Source organism: Homarus americanus, unplaced genomic scaffold (genome assembly GCF_018991925.1).
Source record: "Homarus americanus isolate GMGI-L3 unplaced genomic scaffold, GMGI_Hamer_2.0 scaffold56333, whole genome shotgun sequence".
Lineage (NCBI taxonomy): Eukaryota > Metazoa > Arthropoda > Malacostraca > Decapoda > Nephropidae > Homarus > Homarus americanus.
Window position 1 is genome coordinate 7963797 of NW_024734940.1, and position 24086 is coordinate 7987882.

Sequence of the window (24086 nt, forward strand, 5' to 3'; positions counted from 1 at the left end):
GAAGAGGTAATTATTTTAATTAGTACTTGTGTTTTTCATTTATATCTTATATTAAAATATAGAAACACCCCTGTATAATTAACTTGACTTAAATGTGTAACTAGTGGTAAAAAGTTTGTGATGTCCCTCATTGCTACCCACAACATTGAGGAAAGGCAAAATTGACAAGTAAAAATATAGAGTGCATAATCTAGGGATTGAAATACGTGGATGCAGCAAGTAAGGAGCACACACACAAGAATCGCTGTTCGTGACAGACAAATTTAAGTTATGAAAGAGATAAGAAGATTATCAAGTAAACTGATTAATTTAATAACATTTATATTAAGTATTGATTAAGTTAGTTACTTAAGTACATTAAATAACACAAGTAAAACACAAAATATGCAGCTATCAAAACTTAAGTAACACAGCTATGCATCTACCAAAACACACCAGAATAATACCCAATCATTCTTACATTACTATAAATTATATACCCTTACTATATACAGCTACTCCCCGACTTACGACGGGGTTAGGGACCCAAATCCAGGTCGTAAGTCAAAATGGTAGTAAGACGAAAATGCAAAAATTAATACATATAACATCTATAATTAAATACAGTATACAGTAAAGTAATCAATAATGAAGAATGGATACAGTGTTACTGTGCACTTACCTTTAATGTAGTCAGCTGAATGCACACGGAGCCCCCATAATTTTTTACTTACAGGTATACATGGAGACTATATTAATTGGATGAAGCAGAAGAGGAGACAGGGCTGGGTGGGTCATCAATGTCGCTTTCTTTAGACAGGTTTATGTACAGGGGAAACTTGCTGGTTGAAGGTATTGGATCATCTTTAGGGAGTGAAGAGGCAGCACTGGTGGGGCGTGAGGAGACAGCAATGGGGGATTTCTTAAAATGGATGTCCAATTTAGACTGCACAGTTTGCTTTTTCTTTTCATTATAAATCTCCCTGTAGCAAGCAAGTGCATCTTGGACCATTCTGTCAACTTTGGCAAAACGCTCAATATTTTGATTCATTCCGTCAAACATTTGCATCCCCTTATTAATTGTAGCAAATGCCTCTGCTATTTGCTTCACTGAAAAATTTTTGGGGGGTGCAAGTTCTTCTACTTTTAGACTCTTCTTCCTCTGCATTTTCTGTGCTTCCAGTTTGATAAGATTCTTTTTACTTAGCTCTTCTGCTACACTTTCAACCAACTGTTCAACATCTTCATTATCAATTTCTAACTCCAGCTGTTTACCTAACTCCACTATTTTGTTACTAATATCCAAAATAACTTCATTTTCATTAAATCCTTTGAAACTGTTCACATATCTTTTCAGGATTTTCTTCCATATTCCATTCATGCAATGTTTTGTAACCTGATCCCATGCTGCACTAATGTTCTTTATACATGACAAAACGTTGTACTCCTTCCAAAACTCTCTGAGCGTTATCTCACCTTCAGTAGCAGCAACAGCCTGAGCGAAGGTTGTACGTAAATAATTAGCTTTAAAAGCTGCAATAGCACCTTGTTCCATGGGTTGGATGACAGAGGTAGTGTTAGGTGGAATATAGACTACCTTAACATCAGGGTGCATGTCGTCCAGGTGTGGTAGGTGTCCCGGAGCATTATCCAAAATTAACAAAATCTTGAATGCAATCCCTTGTTGCAGACAATACTCCTTGGTTTGTGAAATGAAGCAAGTCATGAACCAATCCTCAAACAGTACTAGGGTCATCCAGGCTTTCTTGTTACTTCGATAAAACACTGGCAGTATGTGCTTGCTGACATGTTTAAAAGCCCTTGGGTTCTCTGAAGGGCGTTATCTTGAAACCAGCTACATTCACCCCCAACAGAAGTGTAATATGGTCCTTGAATGCACTGAATCCTGGCATTGTTTTCGCCTCTTTGTGAATGTATGTCGGTTCAGGCATGCGCTTCCATAATAATCCAGTTTCATCCACATTGAATATTTACTCAGGCTAATAATTTCCCTTCACGATGAAGCGCTGTAGCTCCTCCTTAAATGCTTAGGCAGCTTCAACATCAGCACTAGCTGTCTCTCCGCTCACCTTTACATTATGTAAACTGTAGCGGTTCTTAAATCTGTTAAACCACCCATGATTTGCTGTGAAGGTTTGGTCGCACTCATTTCCTGCCTGCTCCTTCAGGCTTTCAAAAAGGCTTCTTGCCTTAGCCTGTAGGGTTAGAAGGCTTAAGGGTACACGCTTTTGTATTTGGTCTTCCATCCATATCACAAGTAATTTTTCCATCTCCTGAATTGGATCTTGTCTTTTCTTCATTATTATAGTTCCCTTTATAGGTGCTGATCCTTTCACTACCTCACGAATACGTTCCTTGTCCTTCAAATTAGTAGATATGGTCGAGTGCGAGAAGCCTAGGTCGCATGAAATGGTTGCTACAGTTTTTTCATTTTCATACTGCATTATTATCTTCATTTTCATTTCAAAAGTAATTGAATGTCTCCTTTTCTTCTGATCACCACCAGCACTCTCGCTTCTACGCTTTCCAGTCATTCTAAAGTGAATTAGATCGGAAAATAATGTCAGTACACAGCTCGATCAGTTGCGGATACAACGACAGCCAAGCACCAACTAAGTGCTCTACGGCGTGGGTGCTGTAGCCACTAGGCGACCCAAGCCACACGACGCTCTCGTACAGGACGGAAACGTTTCGGTCTAGAAAATTTTTGGTACCGACTGCGGGAGGTCGTATGTGCAGGTGGTGGTACCGACTTAGGCAGGTCGCAAGTGCAGATGGTCGTAGGTCGTAAGTCGGGGAGTAGCTGTACAACAACACAAAAAACCTAATAGAAATGGCAGCTCAGGTAGCAAGTCTAGATTGCGAAGGCCAACCACAAGGAACCAGGGATTAACGCCGTAGTCCACTACCATCAAACCATCACAGCACCACCAGCAGTAGCCCTTAATACAATTCATCGTTCACACCCTGGGAGAAGAGGAACACCGTAGGCCGCAGAGAAGAGACTCAACTTACCAGGCAGACACACTTGCCTCGATACCTCGGTCTCATAGTCAGATGGGAAGCTGGTCTCATAGTCGGATGGGAAACTGGTTCTGAAACGGTCTCACTGGAGTCGAGTAGCAGTTTCTTCTCTTAGTGTCAATTGGATCAAGTGATGGTTATGGTGGTAGAGTGAGGAGGGGACAGAATCGTAACAAGTTGAATGTTCTCTGCTCCTTCATGTTGTTAATTCTGATTAAATTTATCATTCTAGTGATTTCATACTCTTACATTATCAATGTTTTTGGGCCAATCACCTTGGAACCTGTTGGTCATATGTCGTGCTTCCCAACATCACAAGACTTAACACAGGCCGCCCTGGCATGATCTGTAACCATCATGACTAATCCTTTGGACTTAGCTTTAGGTGATACAATATTAAAATACAAGTACTCATGCAAGTGTGGAAAATAGCTGTAAAACATTGATGATGATGATAATAATGATGATGATGATGATGATGATGATGATGATGATGATGAAGAGTATATTTAAAGAATAGATGACACAGGACAAACAACAATACCTAAAAAGTACAGTACAGTAGTTGAAAGCCTTACGCCAATTATATAGATGGGGAGAGAACAACATCTTAATACCCATACGTCTCTGTTAAGACTACTCTTAAGTTTTGAATCATTGACATCATTGAATCATTGTCTCAGTAAGCTTAAATATCAGGTACAATAATATACGAAGGTCATTCAGTTAGTAATGAGATAAATGAATATAACTGCAGAAGTAATGGTATATTATTAGTGATTTCTTCACCTCTTCATTATTCGAAAATGCTTTCCACGTGAAGCTGCTTTGAGCGGACCAAATACTATGTGGTACTCTGATGGTGCAAGATCTGGTCTGTATGCGGGGTGCATCAGTTTTCCCAAATTTTCCGCTCAATTTTCTGGTGCAGTGTGGGTGTTGAAACTTCGACAGGCCGTCCGGCACGATCTTCGTTCACAATGCTTGTTTGACCATTATTGAATTGTTCTACCCACTTGTAAATGTTTGCTCAACTGATGCAATTGCTTACATATTGAAGTGACATTCTGCTATGAATTTCACTTGGTCTTATCCATTCCGAATTTAAAAGACAAACAACAGTTTGTTGTTCTTCCCTAGTACAAAATTCAAGTGGAGCGCTCATCTTTAATGCAACACTTACTCGAGACTCATTGAATGATCTAACTAAACAAACATATGAAGATGTAGCTTATGCATGTCTAAACATGTCATAACATGATTGCTGTGCTTATCCACCCCCCCCCCCCTTTGCTATCTACATCAAAAAGCCTTGTTACTTATTGAATGACCCTCATGTAATAGGAAAGTCCATATAAACACAGGAAGCAGCAACTCCTGGCAATCATCCCCTCTCTCCATAACACCATAAGCTGCACTCTGCTTGCACCTGTACTAAACTATCCGTGGCCTTCCCAGACCAGTCCTCTGCAAAGTGGTTTTCACACACTACAGTACTTTTTTGGCCCACAATCAGACCTCAGCAAGATTGAAAAGAATAAGATAGGCTTGAGCTGCTCAACTACAAATTCAAATCCAAGTGAAGGATCATAACTGCAATGCATCAACCAGCTACCACAGAGGAAGATTGAGACAACTGGCACTGGCTTCTCATCTCCCTTTTCAGATATTAACTGTGCTCAGGAAAAATTATATTAGCTAATAATAAAGTAGCTATGAAGTAATATGGCTCATTTTATGGACTAGAGTGTTGAGCTACCCAATTGCCTTTACTACCAGCAGAGCAAAGTGGAACCCCCCTACCCAGTCAAATGTAAACATAAGTAACAGTCACAAAATTCTTATGACCCAAAACAAACAGATATCTTTTAAGTTTTTGATGGTCATGTCACACTATAAAAAATTATTGGAGTGTTGGGCTGACATTTTCAATAATTATTAATGAGACACTTGCCTTGCACATTTCATGTACTGTAGCTCGAATTTTGGGATTAATGAGTTTCACACGAACCCCTAAATTCCCGGCCTTGTGATATCCGCACACCTTCCTTCTGAGTTTCATGCTCCCCATACTAATATAATGTGTTTTGTACCTATGATTTTTTTGTATCTATACCTTGAATAAATTATAAGTTGAATATTATTGTATGATACATTAGACAGTTTTTTTTTGTTATATAAAATATAATTTTGTAGCACATGGTTATAATAAACACTAAACATTGTACATAACACATAACAAATACAGTAACATGTAGATACTTTACAAAAAATAGTTCTGTACTGTATTACATAAACAGCTCCTTCCCTGGCTGGTTGGCTGGCTTGTCAGCTGTTTGTCTGTGTAAACATACAGTATTACCAGGAACTTAATACAGTACCACACAATAACTGGGTTGAGTGTTTGTATTTGTGTGTGTGTAAACATTTATTATTTATGTACAATAATATTGTATTAACCCAGCACCAAATGAACCTAAGTAATGTGTGAATTTGGTGAAATTACATAAATTAGTTTGAAAGGGGTCAGGCTGACAGAAGTCTCCCAGAGGGGAACTTTTGCTATGTTATTCTACCCTCAACTGCCATACCTACCTGCTGTACTTCACTATGCATAATTCCTTTCCACTCATTATTTTTCTTATATTAGATTGTTATATTTTCTTTTATTTGTTTTCTTTATTGGGGGAGTGAAGTGGGTGAAGGGGCAAAAAAGGGGGACTTTGGCATGAGCGTCAGCACAAACAAGTAGCTTTAATGTGTAAACATATATCGTGAGTTCCACGACTTGGTAGTTCTGTGCGGGGTTCCCCTAACAAAGCATCTCAAAACTTGCTAGGCCACTTAAAATAAAGAAAATTTATTGACATCAAACTGTAAAGATTGTTACAAAACTTGGGTATCACACCAACACAGCTGCTGACACACTCAATCTCCACTAATAGGTACAGTAAACCCACGATAACTCGGCACATATGGGGCTTTGGCCTTGCCGAGTTATCCAAAGTTTTGACCTATTAAGGCACTTCTCCCCTCCTACAAAAATACAACAATTAAAAATTATTGACCCATACATGTGTACAGTACATGTAATTAATAATTTAAAAAAGTAACACTTACTAGCATTACAGGCGAAGAATGAAGCATCATAGTACGAGACACAGAGGCATGGTAGGTGACACAGGTGTGGTAGGTGACACAGATGCATGGTAGGTGACACAGAGGCATGGTAGGTGACACAGGTGTGGTAGGTGACACAGATGCATGGTAGGTGACACAGAGGCATGGTAGGTGACACAGGTGTGGTAGGTGACACAGATGCATGGTAGGTGATGCAGGTGGCCAGATATGCCGAGATTTTCCCAGATAATTTTATATATCTCGGCATTTCCCGAGTTATACTAATACATTCTGAGACCATATCCATGCCGAGTTATTAAGGGTTTACTGTACAGACAGATTAAAAATTTAGGCTATTTTGATGATGATGAAGTGCTCATACAGTAGGTAAGCTAAGGTTTCAGTGAGACGACACATTTTACGTAACTTTGCTTATAAATATCAGGTCGTTATGGTTTTTACTATGTTTACTATTCTTTATAACCTGTGGGTTATCAATGGTTGTCTTGTAAGATTCATACCATAAAACACCCTCTGGTAGATCCTGTTATTGCTCAGAGAGTATTTGACTCATTCGCAGTACGATACATTATCCAGGTAGGCAACGCATTTTACTGCAAAAGTGCTGTTTATTATGAGAAAAAAAAATTTGAATCACTGCCTTGAACACTTACCTAGCCCGTTGGTTACTTTTAAAGCCAGTGAGGCTATGGGAACATAGGTCATATACATAAAATATGGTTTTGCATTTGAACCCTTTTCAACCAAAAGTGGAATTTTATTGTTTAATCTTCCACAGACTTTTTAGACTGGTTCCAATTTCAATCAAACAGGAACCCCCCAGGCATTTTGAGACAAAGTCGGCAAACCTACTTTTCTAAAGGATTAGAATGTGCTGAAACTATTTCTTGAATTTGACAAGCTGAATCATGCCCCGGTTTCCCATGACAACCAATAGAAAAATAAGGCTGAAGTAGGCCAAAGAAGAATATCAAGACTTTTTGTTAGTCAGGCTAGGTGGTCTCCATACAGCCTTGAGCTTTTTGAAAGTCATTGGAAGCATGTTGCATCTTCAGGCCTTCTAGAAGCATGGGTTGAGAGCAACATGCTTGGACCAAAGATTGCAGAACAGGTGATGTCAGGCAAGTCATATGCCAGAGGAATAAGAGCACACAAGCTAACGTTGCAAGCCATGTGGAGGATCCTTGTTCCGAAGCTGCTTGAATTCATCAAGGACAAAAATCATGGTCTGCATCACGAGATACTAGAAAAGATTTCCAGCAAAGAGACAGATAGTCTAGTTGCCTTGTTTACTAACAGGGAGTTAAAAGATACGGTGGATGCATTTGCAACAAGCAGTAACAATCCAAACTTCAAGTACTGGTGAAGTTACAAGCAGATGATACAAATCCACCACCTCTTCACCAGAGCAGAGAGAGATGGTCTTTGGGAACTGCATCTGCACACCTTCCGGTTGATGCTTCCTTTCTTCATGAGGTATAACCACATAAACTATGCCTGCTGGGGGACAGTGTATATCAGTGAGATGCACCAGCTTCCTGATGATGTGAAGGCTGAGTTTGATAAAGGGAACTTTGTAGTGAAGCGGTCAAATCAGGTGGATCTTGATCAAATCTAGGAATGGCTGAATGGCACTGGGAAGAATGGTGGTGGTATCATTGGCATCACCAAAACAACATCAGCCTTGAGCAAATAGACCCTCTCTTATAACCTCTGAGCTCATTTCGCCAGTGAAACCAAATACCCCTGTACGTGTATAGAATAGGGTCAGATGATGCTTTCACACACAATGAATGCAACCAAGCCAGACAGAAACGTGACTTAAAAGATAAAGATAACCTATTGACAAGATTGCAGGCCTTCAAACTGTTCTCAGTAGGTGCATCTCCAAACTTGGAAAACATTGCCACAAAGGATATTGTTACAAAGAAATTTGAAGAAAACCTGATGGCTCATCAGAAAGGACAAGAGCAGCTGATCACATTTGTTGCCTTTACAGTGACCAGGTGAAGTTCAGTGACACCTTACCCAGGAACAAACCTCTGACCTTTTCTTCTCTCTATGAAGTGGAACAAAAGAAATCCACAACTAGCCCACAGAAAGTCATCAAAGCAGATAGAAAGCTCCTCCAACTTCTGATTACTGCTTTCCAGTCAGGAAGAGATGTCATTCTTGAATATATACTGAAGGATGAGCTCATGCTCATCCCTCTAGCCATTGCAGAAATGAATGGTGATCTCTGGCCACTCTCAGAGGTACTGATTGGCAAAACAACTTGCCTGCCAAACCTGCATGCAACAGACCTTGGTGAACAAGCAACACTCATCATTGATGGTCAGGCTCTTGTGGTAGCTATTGGGAAATGACAGAATGACAGAACATTTGGGGATTTGGCAGATGTATTCGTTGCTTCTGTCTTGAAGAGTGGAGCTTCATTCAGCAGCATGGATATCATCTTTGACAGGTATTATGAAACTTCAATCAAAAGTGGAACCAGAAAAAGACAGGGGAAAGGAGCCATACCAATGAGAAGAGAAGTGCAAAACAGGAATGTGCCCCTTCCACCAAAATAGGAGTTTTATTGCCCTTGCAGAGAATAAGGCTGATCTGGCAGCATTCTTGTCCCAACAGCTGATTCTGCAAGCAACAAGACTAATGTAGTATCTGGTGGGTTTAGCAATCAGGAGCAGGTGGAATCCTCAAATCCTGACATTGTCACAGAAGACCTGGAAGCTCGTCATGAAGAGGCCGACACGAATAATTTTACACTGCATGAGGAGCCGAGTATCAAGCACTTATTGCTGCTCGGGACTGACGTCTTAGTCCTCCTTTTAGCACATCTCAGCAAGATGCCAGTGCTCAAAAGTATGGGTGAAGTTTGGGACATCCAAGAACAAAAAATACATCCGAATCCACACCATTACAGTGTAGCGTAGTGTATGTGGCCAGTTGTCTGATTTCTCTTTGTGTTTGTCTATTTTCTCTTTGTTAGGCTCACTTACATACGTACATATAGGAGGTCTCGCACTAAGGATGGAGGTGAGAAAGGAAACTCAGAATAGTTTAACTCTACATGTATTGTATGTACAATGCAGTGCTAGGGAGTTGCTGTGTGGTGTGGAGCTTTTTGAGATGAGATCCTGTCCGTTTGAGAGCGTTGAGTAGAATGACCTTCACGGCAAGGCTGGGGGTATTTATACGAATCTGCCGGATCAGGTGGAGAGATGTGAAGTGAGCGGCGCTGCTGATTGGCTGAGGTGAAGGCGATAACTGGCCAATCACCGCGCAGTCCAAAAGCGAGGCCCGGCCTGTGGAACTCGCCTCTGGTTGGCTGGTAAGCGGATGACAAGTGACCAATCAGCAGTTGTAGGGGAGAGTATCCACTACAATACTTCCACTCCCCTCCGAGCGCTGCAGGAAACTTGTTGTCGGCAGGGTTGTATCCCACATGTGAGACATAACGGGCGGGGGTGTGAACTACTCAGCTGCTATGGGTGACGACTCCGTCTAGTGACACGAAATCTGTGGGAGGAGGGTTGTAGATAAGAGAAGGTTGAACGGCGAGAGGAACAGCCGAGGAATATATTGCTTCTCTCGCGGCAGGTGCAAAGTTCTTGGGGGCGCCGGGTGGGGTGTGTGGGTCCATAGGGCCAGATGCAGGATCCTCATCAGGAGCAGGGTCAGGAGCAGTAAGTACCTGAGGGAGAAAAAGGGGGGCTGCGGGCAGCAATGGTGACCAGACAGGTGAAGGAGGCGCAGGCGTGGTTTGTTGAGGGGAATGTGGTGTTTTATGGGCTGCAGGTGCACAGTTCTTGGGGGCACTGGGTGGGATGTCTGGGTCCATAGGGCTAGGTGCAGGATCTTCATCAGGAGCAGTACGTACCTGAGAATGAAAGGAGGGCACATAGAACTGTTGTGGACAAGGTGGTGCTGCAAATGGCAACTGTGGGCAGACTGGTGCAGGCGTGGTTTGTTGGGGGTAATGCTGGGCTGGGGCCCCATCGGGTAAGGTGGCAAGCTTCACTCTATCGGTGCTGACGGTGTTGTGTTTGCCATTGCGAATGATCGTCAGGAACTTCGCTGACCGTGCAAAAACTGGGAAGGGTCCGTCGTAGGGGCGTTGAAGTGGGTTGAGGTGAGCATCGCGCCTGACGAAGACACATTCGGCGTTGAGTAGTGCAGGAGGAATGTGTTCAGGGCGATGGGAAGGCTGGCGTGGGGCAGTAGCTTTGAATGCAGAAACTGCTTGTCGTAGTGTTTGCAGTAGGTCGTGACGGGCAGCAAGAGTGAAGTGGTCAAGGTCAGGAGTAAGTGAGAAGTCTCCGGGTAGGCGAAGGGGCTCGCCTAGGGTGAGATCTGCTGGGCTGCAGTCCATGTCTTCTTTGTGTGATGCGTTTTTGCCAAGGAGCACTAAGGGTAGACCATCCATCCAGCTGTAGGGGTCGTGCTGTGCCTTGATGGCATAGTACTTCAGCTGACGATGAAACCTCTCTACCATGCCGTTGGATTGAGGGTGGTAGGCAGTAGTGCGGTGCCTGGAAGTGCCGAGGAACTGTAGGAGACTATGCCAGAGTTGTGACTGAAACTGGGCTCCTCGGTCAGTGATGACAGTCGTGGGAGGACCGAAACGGGAGACCCAACCAAACAGGAAGGTACGGATGGCTGACTCTGCTGTAGCATTAGGCATGGGAATGGCTTCTGTCCACCTGGTGAAACGGTCAATGCAGGTGAAGATGTAGGTGTTGCCGCAGGATGCTGGAAAAGGTCACATGATGTCGAGGTGCACAACCTGGAAGCATCCTTTGGGTACAAGAAAGGTTTCTAAGGGAGCCCGTGTGTGTCGATGTATCTTAGAGGACTGGCAGGCCAGGCACTGGGCAGCCTATTTCCGAGTATCAGCCTTGATGCCGGGCCAGACGACACATTGCTTAAGAAGGTGCTGGGAGGCCCGTACACCTGGGTGGCTGAGACCATGGATGCGGACGAAGATGGCGCAGCAGTGGATGTGAGGCACAAACGGTCTAGGCTGCCCACAGGACATGTCGCACCACAACTTGATGTTCGTGCCGGGAACGGGGAGTTCTTGGAGGGTGAGACCCGAGGGAGATGTCATGTATGCTGTAAGGTCTTCGTCATTCTCTTGAGCTACAGCGAGCTGTCTGTAATCCATGGGTGGAGATGAGGGAAGAATGCTGGATATACAACGAGAGAGGGTGTCGGCGATCTCGTTGTGACTGCTCTTGATGTGTTGGATGTCGCTGGTGAACTCCGAGATGTAAGCCAAGTGGCGAAGAACACGAAGTGTATGTGTCTGGGAGGCTAAAGCGAAGGCGTGGACGAGGGGCTTGTGATCAATGAAGATGGTGAACTGACGGGCCTCGAGGAAAAGCTGGAAATGTTTGACAGCAAGATATATGACCAGGAGTTCTCTATCAAAGGCGCTGTACTTCAGTTGAAGTGGTTGAAGCCGCTGTGAGAAGAAGGCAATGGGCATGAGAGTTCCGTTGATCTCCTGTTGTAAGACGGCGCCCACGGCAGTAGAAGAAGCGTCTGTTGTGAAAGTGGTCCGGGCGTTGGGGGCAGGGTTAGCCAGCAGGGTAAGGTGTGTGATGTGCTGCTTGATAGTGGTGAATGCTGTAAAAGCCTCTTGAGTCCATATGAGAGGCTTGTGAGATGTCTTGGGGAGTCCCTTGAGAAGATCGTGGAGCCTGGGCAATGAAGCGGTGGTAGTAGTTGACTAAACCCAGGAATTCTCGGAGCTTCTTTGCTGTTTCAGGTTTGGGGAACTCCTTGATAGCAGTTACCTTCTGTGGTAGGGGTTGGATGCCGCTCGATGAGACTCTGTGACCGAGGAAGTTGATGAAGGAGGCTCCGAAGACGCACTTGACAGGGTGAACTTTCATGTTGTTGTTCTGCAGGCGTTGGAGAAGGAGCTGTAGGTGGTGATGATGCTCGGCAGGCGTTGGAGATGCGACGAGAATGTCGTCTATGTAGACAGTGACAAAGTCGAGGTCGTGAAGCATGTGGTCCATGTACCTTTGGAAGGTCTGAGCTGCATTTCGTAGTCCAAAACTCATGTTGGCATACTCGAAGAGACCTAACGGAGTGGTGAGGGCAGTCTTCTGGATATCTGCAGGTGCCACTGGAATCTGATGGAAAGCACGCTCCAAGTCAATCTTCAAGAAGATGGTCTTGCCGTGGAGCTTGTGGTGGAAGTTCTGGACATGCGGTATAGGGCACCTGTCAGGTTTGGTGACGAGGTTCAGGGCTCTGTAGTCACCACATATCCACCAGTCGTTGGATGATGGCTTTAGAACCATGTGAAGAGGAGATGCCCAGGAACTCTTTGAAGGTCGAATGATGCCGTCTTGCAGGAGTCTGTTGAATTCCACCTTAGCTGCGTTCAGGAGCTCAGGGTGAAGGCGGCGAGGGCGTGAGAAGACTGGAGGTCCTGTAGTCTCGATGTGGTGGAAGATTCCCGACGTAGGTGGTGGTGGAGAGACTCGGGGTGAGAAAAGTTCCTGAACTCCTTGAGCAGGGAGGAGAACTCGTTGGACGGCGAGAGGGAGTCGATAGTGTCGGCGACTGCGGCACGTGTACCCCGGATCGTGTGTGCTGTAGGCTCATGGATGAGGCAGAGGTTGCTTGGGTCGACGATGAGCTTGTGGAAGGTGAGGAAGTCGAAGCCAAGGATGGGTTGAGAGATGTCTGCCACCACGAAGGCCCAGTGCAGAGTCTTGGGAAGACCAAGGTCTAAGGCGAGGATGTGTGCGCCGTAGTAGGCGATGGGGGTACCGTTGGCTGCGAACAGGTCATATGAGGGTTGCTTTGATGTGTCTTGCAGTGAGGGAGGCATGATGCTGACCGATGCCCCTGTGTCAACGAGGAATTTCCTGCCAGAGATGCAGTCGGTGAGACACCTGAAGTGAAGGAGGTTGTGGCGTCTACCAATCTCCGTCGACGTCGTTTCCTCGAGTAGTTGCAGGGAGCCTCACAGCGTCTAGCGTTAGCACCGAACTGTTGATGGTACCAGCAGAGGGTAGGTACACTGTGCAGGGGGCTGGCGGCAGCGTCTGAGGTAGGACACAGTACGTGGGGCAGGGGCAGGAGCAGCAGCAGGCTTGGAGGAGTAGAGCTGCTCGAGGGTGTCCATCCTGCGGTATAGAGACTGTAGCAGGTCCCTCATGTCCTGTTTGTCTGGTGGGATGCTACTTCTCTGAAGAGTGTTGATCTGGTTGACGAGACCGGAGCTAGGTGATGGTGTGGTCACTGAGTTGTTCGCGGCAGCATGGCGCACAGCAGTGTATTCGTGGAATACTCTTGTCTGCCGTGGCTGCATAGGTCGCCAAGGTTGTAGAGTAGTCCAATGCCGAGAGGACGAGACGAACTTCTGCAGGAACCTTCTGAGAGTGAAGCTGGCGCAGGATAGTGTCAGGAAGCCTGTCTGTGTGGTGGGAGTTCAGTCTCCGCATCTCGTCCCAGAGACGTGCAGGTGATGAGTTGCCGAGGGAGAGACCGGATAGGTTTTGCAGGAGACTGGTGTCAGGCCGCTGGTATCGCCTCTTGAGAGGTTCTCATAGAACTGTGAATTTGTTGTCATCTGGGAGCTTAGTGATGACTTCTGAGACTTGTGTGGTGACTTCTGTGGGCAGGGAACAGACCAGGGCGACGTACTTCTGTTCGTCTGTAGCTGTTGAGCCGATGAGAGCTGCCTCCATGTGGATAAGCCAGTCTTCAATATTGTGATTGAAGACTGAAAGAGTGATCTGTTTCTCATCCACCCTGTGTGAGTGCGTCATTCCGGGGGTCACCATTTGTAATGTTGGGGCGCATGCATGGATGAGGGGCTTGTTGAGAGAAGATCCTGTCCGTTTGAGAGCGTTGAGTAGAATGACCTTCACGGCAAGGCTGGGGGTATGTATACGATTCTGCCGGATTAGGTGGAGAGATGTGAAGTGAGCGGCGCTGCTGATTGGCTGAGGTGAAGGCGGTAACTGGTCAATCACCGTGCAGTCCAAAAGCGAGGCCCGGTCTGTGGAACTCGCCTCTGGTTGGCTGGTAAGCGGACGGCAAGTGACCAATCAGCAATTGTAGGGTAGAGTATCCACTACAACAGCTCACCTTGAGAATTGTATGTTAAGCACACTGCCTGCATTTCATGCTCTGACAGGCTCTGACACTACATCCTTTTTGACTGGTCACACCAAAAAAATCCTGTTGGAATGTCTTCAAGGAACATCAAATCTCTTGTAATTACTTAGAGAAGGTGATCTCTGTGAGAAAGCAGTCCAAAATACTGAAGAGTTCATTTGCAGAGTCTACAAGTGTGATGCAGCTACAGGGCTCGCTTCATTCTTTTTGGTTGAGCCCACACCTTAGAAACCCTCCCACCAATAAGTGATGCTCTGTCTTTCCACATAAAGCATGCACACTACCAGGCATCCATTTGCCAGCAAGTTGACATGCAGTATCCCATGCTGCCCCCTCTTGAGACAATGGGATGGAGATTAGATGATGGCTCACTTGTCCCTGTTCTCAAGTCCCTGCCTTCACTGCCAGACTCCTGCATGGAGCTCATCAGCTGCAAATACACCAAACAGTGCACAAGTGTTCATTGTAAATGTAAGAACTCAAAGCTAGTGTGTACTGTTGCATGTAAGTGCAGCACAGCTGACAAAATCTGCAGGAACATTTGAAAGACAATGAAATTCTGTTCTAATATTGATGTTACTTTTCTTTAGCCTGATTTAATTAATTTGTATGTTTGCTTTAATTATTATTCTATATTGTCTCAGTTTCATTCTTATTTCATAGTGCTTTTTTATATCAGCAATTTCTAGATAAATGTGCAAAAATAGTGAAAGATGCCTCCACAGAGTGTAATTTTTTTGTTACTTATGTACTGTATGTGAATGCTGTCTCTGCGTGATTCAATTTCAAGAGTTTATAATCAGAATATGCTCCAAATTTTCAAATTATACAAATAACAGTTTATTTTAAAGGTATAATTGCTAAGAGTGTGTGAAAACTGTAAATAAAAGCATTATATTCTCTCTACTGACCTCTGTCAAAATTTCCCTTTCTGCACGGTAGCTATTTTCAATATACAACTCTAACTCCAAAACAGTGCAATATTTATCTTGTCATATTCCAGAAATGAATTCAGCATACCAAATTCCTTCAGAAAAAACTATTTGACAACTTTGTCTCAGATTTGCCGACCTCTCCTAAAATAAGCTGAAATTTAAAAAAGAGAACCAGTCTATTTGCTAAGGAAGAAGGTAGAAGCACAAAATCCCATGCCAAATAAACACCATGATTTTACTAAAGCAGCTGTTTGTCAATTCTGATTTTAAATTAATTTGGAGGATAAGTGTTATTCTACAGTTTTTGCCTTCAGTTTTTGTACAATAGTTGATGCATGCCACAGTTCTTCAGTACATGCAGTGCATTTTATGTTTAGTGGGGCAGCTGTTCAGGTAATAGAAGCAATAATTCAGCCATGGATAACATATATTACCGTTAAATGTTTTGTAGGTGCTGGCAGGCTCCGCCAGGGGTGTTTTAACAGTACAGTATAGATTTCACAGGAAACTCACCCCTCTCCCTGGCCATAGAATAGCCTTGAATTACATAAGGATCCTGTTCCAGAAAACCTTTCATAATTAGAGCCTTCATAAATCCAGGGATGCCTGTATTTCACAACTTGGCACCATAATGTCTTTGTGAACTTCAAATTGCAGTGTACAGGCATTGCTTGATTTATAATAGGGTTCTGTTCCTGAAAGATCCTTCATAAATGGAAGGATGCTTGTACATTATATCATGCTGCCATTCATCATTCTTTATGTTGTATGCAGAATTATTTTTGTGATGATTGGAATAAATGAAGAGATTGGTCATGATATTTATGAATGTTATTTGTTGAATACTTTGTATAATTGATATTTTCCAGTGTGATGCAAGAAAGAAAATAATCTGGTGCTAGATCACTGTCATTAACTAATATGGATTACACTTTTTCTCTGGTCAGCTCATCACCTTCGGACAACAAGTAGAAGAAGTCTTGCGGACGAGTGTTATACAAGCTGTCAAGAGGGAGGATGGGACTTACAGTAAGTCACATATTGTTACTTTTTCTCAAATATTGATTTTTTTACAGCAGGGTTGGGGAAAATTTTGAGATCGGAGGGGCAAATTGAAGTTATAAGAGTTCTTCAGGGCCACCTATTATTTTCAGTGCTAGTAATAATATATGCAAATTTGATAGGTATGACCACTACCCTGGAATATCATTCCAATGCTGTTCCACTATTAATAGTAAGTATTATAATAGTGCATATTATATATCCTCTAACTTTCATCCAAATCTATTGACAAATTCTATATCCCCTGAGTCTCCCTTTAAAAGAGAAAAGAAAAGCCCACTAAACTCGAGTATGGTCGCAGGCCACCCTGAGACCCTCTGCCAGCGAAAAATAGCCCAGGGCTATAGTTATTGGGTCTAGCTTTATTAGACCTTTCTTTATTTTGATAATTTGCTTTTTTCTGTTAGAATTTTTCTTTTTCTGCAGCTATAAAGATATTCTATAACAAGTAACAAATTATAGTCAATCATTAGTAGGAGCCTTATATGTTTGTAAAAATGTGGTGCGATTCACATATTTTAATGTAGCTGATCAATTTTGAAATGGATCAATGGAAAAAGTCTTCATAAAATATTTTCAGGCAGCTTCAAAGAATGAATGAGAGACTTGTATTTTGCTGTTGATTTTGGGCAACTGCATCCAATAATCTTTGTGCCACCATTCAACATATTAGCTCATGATGCCTCCACACATTTATCTCCTTCTGTAACTTTGGACATTCTCTGGTTCAGCTCCTCCTCAGTCAGATTTCCCTTACTCACCTCTTCCACATCTTGTGCAGTCTCCTCAGTCCTCAACTTACATTAAGTATGTACACACAAAATTTTTTATACAGGGGTATCTCTTCCATATCCAAGCTCTGTGGCCAAAACACATCAGCACAGCCTCCTGCACATTTTCAGTCCCTCAGTTTGGCCATGTTTCACTCTTGTACATTGTGGTATTGAGATGTCGGACTGTAACTGTAGAATTCTCTTGTAGGCCAAAGGCACTCTGGTAGAAATTATTTGGTAGTTTTTGTCTCGGTTCTTAGTTCTTTCCCTCAGATATGTTTGATAGGAAAGGTAATACAGGATCTCGAAAATTAGACTTCAGTGTTGGCAACTTACGTACATTGTGACAGAGGGTAATGCGTCTGTCTGAACTGACCTCCCAGGTAAAAGTCCATATCTACATCTTGTGGTGGGCTACGACTGGAGATGATGTCAGGGCCTAGATAGGTGGTGTGATCTGTTGTCATGTGGCAGCAATGATCAGATGTTATCAAGAAATAGAAAGAAGTCATAACATAGTGACATAACGCAAAGTTCATAACTATATTAATCTTAGTTCCACTTCATTCCGCATTGTCTTATTGCTCCAGATAAGGCAGAAACGAGTAGGCGTAATTAGCCAACACTATTTCAGTAGTGAGGGGTATGTCATCACTTAGGCTATACCTTCAAGTGCAGGTCAATGCAGTTCAGTATGGTGTTCCAAAAGACAACAGTACTGTACAGTAGTACCCCGCTTAACACGGTCAATTGAACCCACAGGGTACCGTGTTAAGCGTTAAGTGAACAACAGAACATATGGGATTAATTCCAATAGAGACTGGCCGGACCCCCAAACTCTACTTTTTCCGACACACGACACAATACCTATGTTCTAGTAAAAATAACATCTTAATTTTATGATGGTACATGCACACAATTAATACTTAAGAGAAATACAGTCGCCAAGTTAATGTCCATTCATATAATGGACTCAACTCCCTCCCCCTCTTCTCACACTACACTCGCTGGCTCTTCCCTCTCTGAGAAATTTTGGGGGGAAAACCACTAAATTTTAATAAATAATACCTCAAACTAAAGTTAGGATAATATAATTGACATTGCTGGATTCCTTGTAAGACCAGGAATATTTTGAATACAAATGTCATATATTTTGCACAAAAAATAACATATTTACTCAGAGTAAACATTATATCTAAAATTTTATGTCTAATGCAAAATCTATGATGTTTATATTCAAAATGATCATCATATTGTAAGAATTCCAGCAATGTAAATTATATTCTGGCCTGGTAATTTGTATGAATTTTATGAGCTAAAACAGGCAGGCAGGCAGGCAGGCGGTGGCGGGTGGGGCGAATCTAAAAATAGGTCTTGAGCCAGATACTGTGCGTATTCGTGGAAAAAACCCGTGTTAAGTGAAAGTTCGGCTCTAAGCGAAACCGCGTTAAGTGGGTATTACTGTACTGTGTAAATTGTCCCAGCACAAAACTCTACAGGATTGTGAGTTGGTGTTCACCAGTGCGAGCAGAGGGCTGGTCTTCACAGCATCACTAGAGAGGGCGATCTGCATCATGGCAAGGTGGGCAGCCCCGCCACCCGCCGAAGACCGTCCACTCAGCAGAACCAGGATGTATCTGTAAACACTTCTACATCTGGTGAGGTCACAGGTCGAAAGATTTAATGGCAACACATGCCAGCACTGTAGCTGAAGCCAGCGGCGATAACACTCCTGGTATTGGGCAATTGCCCAAGATTTACGGTGTGTCGTGTTCAATATGGTATACACGGGTCACTGGGCCTTCGGAACTCCCCAGATACGGTTCGCACACTCGCCTGGCGCACTAGACCATTGGCTCCCGCGACTGCTGCCGTGACCCTCCCCAATTGCCATTTGTTGCAAGGAAGTTCTTCTCCCGTGACGAGGACAAGGTCGCCTTTCCGGAGATTACGGGTTGGTTCTATATACCTCTGTCTTTTGCGGAGTAGTGGAAGGTACTTCCTCACCCAGCGTTTCCAGAAGCGGTCTGCTAGGAACTGCACGGGCCGCCACCATCGTTGATATGAGTCTTTCAAAAGACATCCTCCTAATGGCAGATCAGTGTGTGGGCCACTGTGGAGGATGTGGGCTGGTGTAAACACTGCCAGGTCTCTCACGTCGCTTGATGGGTCGACTATTTATTATTGTTTCCACTGCATCTGCAGTCGGTATTCATCCAGGACTTGGGTCCCCAGAATTGCTCTTAGAACTTTCTGACTGTTCAAATTTGCCGTTTCCAGACTCCAATCATCGTGCTGCTTCCCTTTCTTCCCCCTTTGTGAAACACGCCTCCAGTATTTCAGTCACAGTTCGTTGCACTTCTGCCATCATGTTGGACGCGGGTTTTTGGTCAGGTGCTGAACATTCAGGCTCAGGCAGAGGGTGGCCCCCTTCAGCTTCTGTTGCCGTAAAATCGTTCAGGTCTGGAGGGACAACTTCTACCTCTGGGTCTCGGTCACCTTTGTCCATGTTCACCTTTCCCTTTCGTCGCTCTGGATCCATTTCCAAAACCTCTTGTCCTTTTATTGATATTCATTTACAGCTCCGGTAAGGATCTCAAAGTTTGTTCGATGAACCACTGCTCACCGTCTGTATTTGCATTTGGTGGTGCAGTTCGCTGCTTGTAGTATTTATGTTTGGCAATGGTAGGTCACTGCTGGTTGCTTAGAGGGTTACAAGTAGCAGGTCACTGCCGGTCGCTTAAGGTGTTACAAGTGGTACTTCACTACCGGTTGCTTATGGTGTTACAAGTGGCACTTCACTGCCAGTTGCATACGGTGTTACAAGTGGCAGATCACTGCCAATTGCTTACGGTGTTGCAAGTGGCAGATCACTGCCGGTTGCTTACGGTGTTACAAGTGGCAGATCACTGCCAATTGCTTACGGTGTTACAAGTGGCAGATCACTGCCGGTTGCTTACGGTGTTACAAGTGGCACTTCACTGCCGGTTGATTACGGTGTTACAAGTGGCACTTCACTGCCGATTGATTACGGTGTTACAAGTGGCAGATCATTGCTGGTTGCTTACAGTGTTATGTAGTGGAGATATTTGTTTTGGGGGTGACTCTGATAACTGGGTCACGGTTGACTGCTTTGCCTTCAACTGCTTCTCTTTGTACATGGAAAGCAGCTGACTTGGCCCTCTCCCAAACAACAAACTATGCTCCACGTTGGAATCCATGTCCACAGCTTCCTCAGTCAACTTGTCTGTGATGCTGATGATGTGAACCAGCCTCTTGATGGTGAGCTCAAACTTCACTGCAGCATCAGCTGGTTCTTCATCCTGGACATTTCTCCTCTTGAATTAGCTGCCCTGGGTCTCCAGCAGACAATTCCTCAGTGTGGGACCCCAGCAAGTCAAAGACATTCTCCTCTTATGTCCTGGAATCAATTATCCTCCACAGTTCGGGCAAGCCTAACAATCTTGGCTACTTCTGGGGGGTTGTCAACGCCGGTGAAGAAATGAACGCAGTCTTTCTCAACACTGTCTTCACTGTGTTTATTGTCGTATCCTTAACCCCGTCCCAGGAACTCTTAATGTTGTTGACAATGTGGAGGATGTTGTAGCCATGCGAGAACTCCCGAAAGGGTGGGTTGTTGGGTCCGTCAGTAGTATCCAGTAACTGAGTACATTTTAAAGTGGCTATAACCCCCTGATCCATAGGCTGAATCAAAGTGGTTGTGTTCAGTGGCAAAAACATTTTTTTCACATTTGGATGCATGTCATTAAGGTAGGTAGGGTGACTAAGGACCTTATCCAGGAACAGCAGAGCCTTGAAAGTCAGGTTGGAGCATTGGCAGTACCTCTCAACCTCCATGCAAAAACACTCAATGAACCACTCCTCAAACATAAATGAACTCATCCACACCTTCTTACTGGCCTTCCAGTACACTGGCAGGGTTGAAGTGTTGGATGCCTTGAAGTAACATGGATTCTGGGAGTGGTACTCCAGCATGGGCTTGAGCTTAAAGTCACCTTTGGCTTTGCCACACAACAGAAGGGTTAACCAAACCTTAGCTGGTTTAACACCTGGAGCACTTTTCTTCTCCTTGGATATAAATGTTTGTCTGGACTTCCGCTTCCAAAACAAGCCTGTTTTGTCTGTGTGTAAGTACCAGCTGTTACTGTTACCATCGACACGGCTAGGAAGTGGATGCAGCAGCATCATCTGCATATGCAGCTTCACCCTTCAACTTAATGTTGTGGAGACATTGGTGTTTCCTAAAGTTGCTGAACCACTCCTTGCTGGCTAGGAAAGGCTAGTGTCTGAAGGGCCTGTCTCCAGTTCCTCCACATGTTTGTACAACTCAAGGGAGCATTGAGAGACATCCTTCTCTTGTTTTGATTTGCACTTAAAGAACCAATAGGTATTATGGGTTCTTTAATAGGTATAGGTATTATTGTTTCTTTAAGAGCAGTGGTATAGTACTACTAAATAAAGTGCAGGAATGGGTTACAAATGGGTTCCATTCCTGGAGGCCATCCATAAGCCAAAAGTGACCCTTCCATATGTAATCATTGAACACACACAAAGTAAACACAATGTACTACAGGGTATATACAATTACTGTGCAGGTATGTCCCATACCTGGCATGATTTGGACCTGGGGCTTGCCAGATAGGGGAGTTTTTCCGGAATTTGGAACCTATTCCCATCAATTAAAAAATAGAAGACCAGTGTTGTATATTTTGCATGATTTGAATAATTTGTGATTTCTTGAATAAACAGCCTTGAATTGCTAGTCATTGTCTCTTGACTTTTTTCCTAAGGAAAAAACCCTAAGAAACCACATATTTTATGAATACAGTACTCCTGATCCCTGGATGTGTCTTTTAAAGGTGAAATCAGTAGGGTGGTCCCGCTGATCTGACTACAGTGATATCTCCGTTAGCCAGAACAATTGGTGCAGAGCACTTCAGGGAATGAGAGATTTCCGGGTAACGAGACGACTCACTCAAAGCCAGAAAAAAAATCTCTCATCCCCGGAATTTTCCAGGTAACGGAAAAATTTTCTCGGAAGTTCCAGAAATTGCCCATTACATCATCTCTCGAACCCAGAAAAATATCCCTCATCCCCGTAATTTTCAGTAATTATCCGGGTAACGGAAAAATTTTCTTGGAAGTTCCAGAAATTGCTCATTACATCATCTCTCAAACCCGGAAAAACTCCCTCATTCCCGGAATTTTCCGGGTACCGGGAAAATTTTCTTGGAATTTTCCTGGGAAATGTGCCCCTTGGAAATCTTTCCCAAAGCCAGAATTTTCCGGAAAATTCCAGCTTTGGGAACGATTTTCTGAGAAAATTTCAATTCCGGCAATCGGAAAGTTCTGGGTTTGAGGGATTCCGGCTAATGGAGCTATTACTCCACCGTACAGTGTAATTCCCTAGCCCCCAATTGCCGAGAGATTGTCTGCATTTTAAGTAGACCAAATTCTTGTTTTAATATTTCTCCTGTATACAGGGGTACTTCTTTTTTTTCACTTACCATGACCTTTCCTACAACTCCATTCACACTAAATTATGAAAGCTTTTTTTAACATAATATTTTCTGATTTTTACTTTAACCTGGAACTTATTATGCATCCCTCCACTTGTCATCACACAAACCTACAGTAACTTCATGGCTTTCATGAGTCTACCTACCATAGTCCATGCAGATCAGGTCTCCGTAATTGTAGCTACAAATTAAACTGAGTGAATAATGAATAAAGATGAGGTAACTATATTTGCACTTAGTTCTAACCTCATTGCATTATAGCAGGAAAGGGCTTGCAGGTGTGATTTCTGTTTTTTCTAATAAATGACTAATATTGATAACCTTAATGAGTGATTTTACTTAATTTCTAGGTGCAAGAATTCTTGAGGACACCCTCAGATTGGACAACAAACCTTACCAGCCAATGCCAGAGAATATGATTGGACCATTCAAGAAAAAAAAGACAAAATGTAGTAAATAGATGACACCATTGTTAACATTTTCAAATCATAGACAGATAATGTATAAAGTTTATTGACATAATATATTGAATCTATGTCTAGTGCACACATTAAAAAAGTATAGACAAATCTGTAGATTTGATTCATAATACAGTACATTAAGTTAAGTAAATTTTGTTTCCATGCCTTTCTTAAAAGAAAATATTGTATAGTATAAGTTAAATAAATTTTGTTTCCATGCCTTTCTTAAAAGAAAATATTGTATACTAGGTGTTGAGGAAGCATCAGAAACTCTGGGAGTTAAATAAATAACTAAGTGATGAGCTGATCTGGACTTTGTTGATAATTTCTATAATAAATATAAGCTCATGGTGGGAAAAATGAGAAGAAATTTAAGTTAACACACTTGGGTTTGAGTAGGCGCCCTCCCGTGAGATCCTCAGGATCTGGCCTGTTACCTCACCACACTTGATTGCACCACACAATACACAATTGTATGTAATGAGTCAAAGTAAGCTTGCTATTTGAAATAAAAAGATGAGATTTGTTGCATTAGCATTATAAATAAATTATCTACAACAGTTTTATATAAGTAATCACGATAAAATAATTAAGTGATATCCCCCTTAGCCAGAACAATTGGTGCAGAGCACTTCCGGGGATGAGAGATTTCCGGCTAACCAGACGATTTTCTCAAACCCGGAAAAATTCCTTGTCCCCAGAATCTTTTCTGGTTACTGGGAAAAGTTTCTGAGTGTCTAAACTAGATATCTTGCACAAACTGACACTAGCCCACTTTCCCAGAATGTTTCTGGGTGCTGGGGATGTTTTCCTAGAGTCTAAACTACCGGAGTCCGTAAATGCAGTTCTAATTAAGTTAGAAACTCCATTTCTTTACTATAATAATCCAGAATAGTTAATCTAAAAGTTTGATTAAATAAATATACTTAAAAATTATAAATCTATATGATATGGGTGTAAATGAAACTGTGTATTACAGCAAAGACTATTACTTTCCAC

General features: G+C 43.1%; 1 protein-coding gene across 2 annotated transcripts in view; it reads left to right on the forward strand.

The window, feature by feature from the left end:
- The window catches only part of LOC121870603 (complex III assembly factor LYRM7-like), a 63347-nt gene extending 39700 nt beyond the window's left edge, over nucleotides 1–23647 (forward strand). Inside the window, exons 3-6 of one of the 2 annotated variants that reach the window (XR_006089733.1) lie at nucleotides 1–6; nucleotides 16199–16280; nucleotides 18586–18744; nucleotides 22977–23238. The exon at nucleotides 1–6 is cut by the window's left edge and continues 65 nt beyond it. Coding sequence is in view for 1 of the 2 variants with exons in the window: in XM_042372436.1 (XP_042228370.1) it covers nucleotides 1–6; nucleotides 16199–16280; nucleotides 22977–23086 (198 nt within the window). In the remaining variant the exon portion in view is untranslated. Of the gene's footprint in view, nucleotides 7–16198; nucleotides 16281–18585; nucleotides 18745–22976 lie in introns of both variants that reach the window. The other variant, XM_042372436.1, reaches the window with a different exon arrangement.
- The last annotated feature ends 439 nt before the right edge of the window (nucleotides 23648–24086 follow it).